The 5,956-nt window shown below is 35.9% G+C and overlaps 1 protein-coding gene across 1 annotated transcript; it reads right to left on the minus strand.

The window, feature by feature from the left end:
• Positions 1 to 327: 327 nt before the first annotated feature.
• On the minus strand, positions 328 to 5,188 carry LOC113284068 (CDP-diacylglycerol--inositol 3-phosphatidyltransferase 1-like). Its single transcript, XM_026533468.1, has 11 exons — positions 4,932 to 5,188; positions 4,363 to 4,552; positions 4,177 to 4,261; positions 4,031 to 4,080; positions 3,527 to 3,566; positions 3,358 to 3,402; positions 3,190 to 3,255; positions 2,942 to 3,056; positions 2,457 to 2,513; positions 2,250 to 2,345; positions 328 to 776 (listed from the first exon to the last, which is right to left on the minus strand). Exons 2-11 carry the CDS (start codon positions 4,436 to 4,438, stop codon positions 711 to 713), a joined length of 696 nt encoding a protein of 231 aa, XP_026389253.1. The 5' UTR covers positions 4,439 to 4,552; positions 4,932 to 5,188; the 3' UTR covers positions 328 to 710.
• Positions 5,189 to 5,956: the final 768 nt, after the last annotated feature.

A 5,956-nucleotide genomic window follows, 5' to 3' on the forward strand; every position in this document is an offset into this window, starting at 1 on the left:
CTCCCAAAAGGAGTGAGCACAATATTGACTAATAGGGAGAATGTGCAAAAGTGAGTGGAAATCTGCTAAACTTTTGAGTGATCATTTAGTTTGAACAACTGTAGAGTATAGGACTCGAACTTCATAGTGGCCTAACAGAGCTTTAGAAGTAAAACAATGCTCATGGGTTTAGCTCACTGTATACAACAAGTTTTTCACCGTCATTAGTCTGAGTTTAAGCTTAAAATGGTTGGACAGTTCAAATTACTAGGCATATAGTACCAAGCACAAAAATAAGAGAAGACTGTTGTCCTTCAAATTACTAGACAAAAGAAAAAGCAATGATGATTGAGAAAAAAAGAGCACATTTCTTCTAATCAAAATCTCCACATTTTATACAAGGCGCAAGTAGCACGTGTAACCAAAAAAAAACACAGAAATTTGCCAGGCTACAGTGCGAGGTAATGCGGATCATTTCATACCACAATTATGTCTGCATTACAAGAAAAAAAAATCTAGGCCGGCCTAATAATGTCAATGATTCTGCACACAAACATAACAAGAACTCAATGCCAAGCAGTGTACCATATGATGAGTGAGAAATCTGGCCTAGCATACCGTGCATTTCATCTTAGCAAATCAACCTCACCCCATGCCAAAGAACCTTCGCCAATACACCATCATGCACACCCAAACAAAACAGAAGCTGATATGGTTAGAGGAGGATCAACTCAGTGTTTCTGTTTCTGCTTCCTGTTGATATCATATAACACGCACACATCTGCAGCCGTCTTCATCTGAGCAAATTAACCATTTATCAAATAAATCTTCTCTCATTTGAACAAGAAAAAAATTCCACATTTAAATGAGATAACAAGGTATTATACAAGAGTAAATTGATTTAAGATGGAACAAAACGATATATCCAAATTATGTAGTAGAGTGTTTATTTTAACATGAAAAAACAGGTATGTTACACGTGCACAGTTGTGGACTAGGACCAGTGTTTAAAAAAGCGCTTCGCATCATGCATTGAGGCGTGCATTTTTTCGCCTCAGCCCAAAAACGTATTGATGCTCTCACATCACACATTGGTCTAATATTAGAAAAAACAGCTTTGATGAAGCCTAGTAAACAAGCCCTAGAGTCTGTTCATTTCTAATCTGAATAATATTAAAAAGACCTAATCTATTTTATTGAACTCATTCAATGTTTATTTTTCTTCTTATGTCAGCCACTCCTTCCTCTTTTCTTCTGTGATAATCACTTCTATTCCTCAAACATGGCTAGCCAAGCTAGAATGTGTACGAAAACGTATACAACTTTGAAGCATAGAACTTAAGTTCAAGGTCCAAGTAAGAAAGGAGAACCATTAGTGTATGTGCAGTGAAAGTATTGTGATATGTATTAATCTATTTATATTATTAGATATTCTGTGGCTCAGCGCATCGATAACGCATTGATGCAGCACATCACACATTGCTAGAAGAGCGCATCACCTTACGTATTCGCTTTTTTAAACATTGACTAGGACAATAGGTTTTAGATGATGAACCTCAGAATCTGAACAAACCCTCAAGGAAGACTGATCACTACAAGTAATATAAAATACGGGAGATGGGTGCTGGCTACCAATAAAAAAAAGATTCAAGCACAATTATTTGCAAAGACTGCCAAAACAATGGATTCACAGTTTTGTTCAGTATTTTTTTTCCTAACGCTCAGGAAAGAGAGGTATAAATATTCATAGGTGTCAAATTTTGAAAGAAGTTTTGGACATACAATAAGCTAACACAAATACACAAGTGGCATAAGGTAGAATATAAGGCATGTATAATAAAGCAAAAAAGATAAATGCTGGTGATGTGCTGTTAAAACAGTTATTTCTGACTGTTCTTCCATCTAATTTAACAAGACATAAAAGTCAAATCTCAGAGTCAAAAAACACACTATTCTCATTTCATTTGGAACATTATCTTGACCAAAACAGACTCTTCAACATAATGAGCTTTCAATATAAGAACTTGAAAAGGGTTGTTGATTGACCATTGCAGTCACTTCAGTAATACACATTCTACTATTCTTTCGCTAAATAATACTGCAGTTAAGTAGATCGAAAGCACGAACTGCATGTCTAAATTTCATATGGTTATTCAGGTAAGATAACCCCCCTAGAAATACCCACAGCTACTGATCAATAAATGAATGCATACATTTGAAGCAAAACAAAGGACTCAATTTCAACATATAGCACCAAAGTGAGATCTTACCTGTATAACATTGATTGCTTGCTTGATTGCCCATCCAAAGAGAGCAACGCCAACTGGGAAAGAGAGATAACCATGTTTCAAGGCTGTCACTAAAACCTGACAGAGAATAACACAAACCAAGAAATGTTAGCTGGTGTATCTTCATTGGTATCAACCTCAATATTACAACCAATGCAAACAGCTCAAAATAAACCAGAGAATATTTACCTCGATCACGCTTTCCGATTGGCTTTCCGCAAGTAGGAAAAGGATTATATAAAGTACCTGCACAGTCACAAACTAGGTTTAATTCCTAACATCTTTAGGGAGCTTTGTCCTACAAAAAACAAACCTCGATTTATAAGAAAAAAATTAAGGTATTGCCAGGACTTCTCCCATGTGCAAGGGGCAAATGCTTGCATCACCTTTCCATAATTAAAAGAAGAGCATGTGTTTCATTTTTTATGTACAATTTCATTTTTCGCATTCCATAACTATACATGAGCTCCACAAACCCATGTCTAATACTTAAACTAAAAAGGATGTCCTTCCCCCATTATTGTATTTAAGCAAGTATGACCACATTCAGATTTTCCGTAAGGTACACTGTGAAAATGACATGCCATTGTTGGTTCAGAGATACGTATAGCATGCAGCTGATCAGCCAGTTAGGTGAATGTCACTGAGTACGATGATTGAATCACTTAAATTACCTCAGATGCCACACAGCAGTACGCCATGAATAAACGGTTCCCATAGTATAGCTTAAAGAGCCAATTAGTACTGTCTTTGACATCTTTATGACTTGCCTTGCCTGATAGGAAAGTACTGAAACAGGAGATACAATTAATGAGTGTTTAATTAAGCACAGAATCCCAACAAGACAAGTCCTTTAAAACTGATTTTTTTTTCCTGCAGAAGAAATGCTTTATTAAGAATGAAACTCGAGGTACGCAAATACCTGTACATTTGCAGCCAATGGCTGGCAATATCCAGGCTAAGCAAAGACAAGAAAATCATGCCAGGCCTGCCAATATAATCGAATACATGCTCAGCACCTAAATCATACATATAAATTCAAACATATACTACAAGTATCAGGAGATACGCACTAAAATGTATTTCCTACCGGTAAAACTGGGAAAGGACTACCAACAGACAAGCAGTGCTGACCCTGGAAACAAGCATCAAAAAAATTGAGATGCAACTGTCAATATAGCAGATAAACAGTTGTAACAGTGAAATGAGAACTGTGTATGGTTTCAGTAAAAAAAGAAGGTTGAGAAATAGAAGATAACCTGTCTGTTACCATGTCTAGAACAGCTCCAAATGTTGAAACTGATTCACGAACATATTCAGATGAACCAAAAGAAAATTAGTGCTCAATTACTATTGTTTGTGTCAATTACGGTCTGTATTCACATTGACGCATACCTAAAAATGTTTAGAAAATGAACCTAGAGAAATGGTATGCTAAATCTATAACCAGAGAAAAAAAAGACATGGGACATGGGGTCAACGAGTGATTGTGAACTTGAGGTTTGTACAGCTGCATTAATGCACCTACATTGATTAACTTATCACCCTACTTTTACCCCTACAATCGTAATGCAGCTCTCTGTCGTCTCATGATAGACGTATTTTTAGTGTACAGTACTTCATCTAGTATGATTTTCTACTACATTAAAGTGGATTCAAGAAGGATAAAGCCCACAAAAAGCATCTTTTGTTTTCTCAGAGGCAAAGATACCTGCTGGCGAATACATATACGATAATGGACAATAAAAATTCAAGGACTCTACCTTGATTGAACTTGCGAGCTAACCAGCCATCTAAGCCGTCACACACAAAGCTGCAAGCACGGAGTTTCTAAGATGTGAAGGTTTTAACGGCAGTGAAGAAATCGAGTTTGTGATATAAAAGCAATTTCTAAGGAGGCAAAGATTACCTGATGAAGTATAGTATTGCGAAGAGTTTCTTATCCTCAAAACATCGGGCAAATGCAACAATATTCATGATAATTCTTATGTATCCTGGACAGAAATGATATAATGTAGACATGAACGTCGGTTACTAACGACAAAGGAAGGAAACAAATGAATCACTATTAACAAAGAGGAATGTAAGTATGTACCAGTGATATTGGGGATGTAAAGGTAAACAGATAACGTGGACTGCTTCTTCTTATTCGATTTGTTAACCGCCGCCATTTTTGTGTAAGAAATTGAGATATGAAAAGATTCTAAAAACAATAGTTGGTTTTCAATTTAGGAAAAGTGCATCATCATCAGCAACACCAATTCTCTCACTGTCTCCCTCTTTTCCTGCATAAACAAAAGAATTCCCAAAACCCTCAACAAATCTTACATAACGATAACAATGTCCATGTGTAATTTGTTCATATACAAACAAGAAAATAAGATGAAATGAAACTATTATTTTGAGGTATAACCTAGGTTTTGCAATGAGACATGTAGATTGATTCAGACTACTTGGATTAGATTATCAAGGAAATGTTCCAAGATAAGCAACGAAAAGTTCCAAGATATAACCAGAATCAATTAAAAAACTAATAAAAACCTAATAAAATTTCTTCTTATCCATCATCCTATATAATAATAACTATTATTAAATCAAATTAAAGAAAAGAAAAAGGATTAGATCAGATCGTCATAGTCGGAGACGAAGAAGAAGATAACTCACCAAAAAAATTTCTTGAGGTAAGATCCAGAGGAACTGAGATATGATTATGGCGAGTGGTCGTAGTTGAGAGAGTATAGGAGAATAAATTTCTCTGTCGCTCTCTTTTTAAGTTGTGCGGAAGAAGATAGAGTGCGATTGAAGCAAAAAACTAGGGATTCAAGGAAAGAATCGTTGTACTCTTCAAGTCTTTGGAAGAAGAAAGAAGAAGAAGCAAGATGAAGATGGAAAATGAGACCAAAACAATGAAACAAAATTGGGGCAAAGGACGATCTGGATATTTGGTCTCTTAACGCATGTGCCCCACCCAGATGTTTGCACGTGAGTTGCATTACCTGTTGTGTGTTGGATTTTAGGAAAAAAAATCAATCCCGGAGGTTGCTTTTCCACTTCAGGAATCCGGTCAGATTGGCTTTTGTAAGGTTAAGGGTGTCCAAACGGGATAAATTTAACTAAATTTCCTCACCAAATTTTATTTCTTCCCAACCTAAAAAACAATTTATTCCCTTTCCCAACCTAAAAACCACTATTTCTAATCTTCCATCCTTCTCTTTTCCTCGTCCATCATTTCATTTCAAGAAAAACTCGTTGATTAACAAATAATCCCTTGTTTTTATGTTTTTATCAAACTCAAATGAGTCCATTTTCCTTCCCAACCTAACGAAGAATACTTTATTTTGTTGTTTGATTATCAGAATAAGACCAGAAAAATTGGAAGTTGATTTGCAGTTATACAGTCGTCAGGGTATTTCTTCATCGACCTCGACGACTTTTCAAGTTTTATTTTGGTCGTTATCTTCTTGGGACGAATATCGTGACGACTTTTCATCTATGAAAATACGTTCACAGGATCGTCACGGTATTCATCTTTACACTTTGCTGACTAGTGTTGTAGTTGTTAAGGTCGTCATTTTTGAATGCTTGAACCATGCCGACCAATACCTAGCATAAAAAAATTTCTCTGTGTACATTTTAGCTATTAGTCGGCATGATTGGGGAAACTACCTTGACGATTTAGTGTTGGTCGT

Source organism: Papaver somniferum, chromosome 5 (assembly GCF_003573695.1).
Source record: "Papaver somniferum cultivar HN1 chromosome 5, ASM357369v1, whole genome shotgun sequence".
Classification (NCBI taxonomy): Eukaryota; Viridiplantae; Streptophyta; class Magnoliopsida; order Ranunculales; family Papaveraceae; genus Papaver; species Papaver somniferum.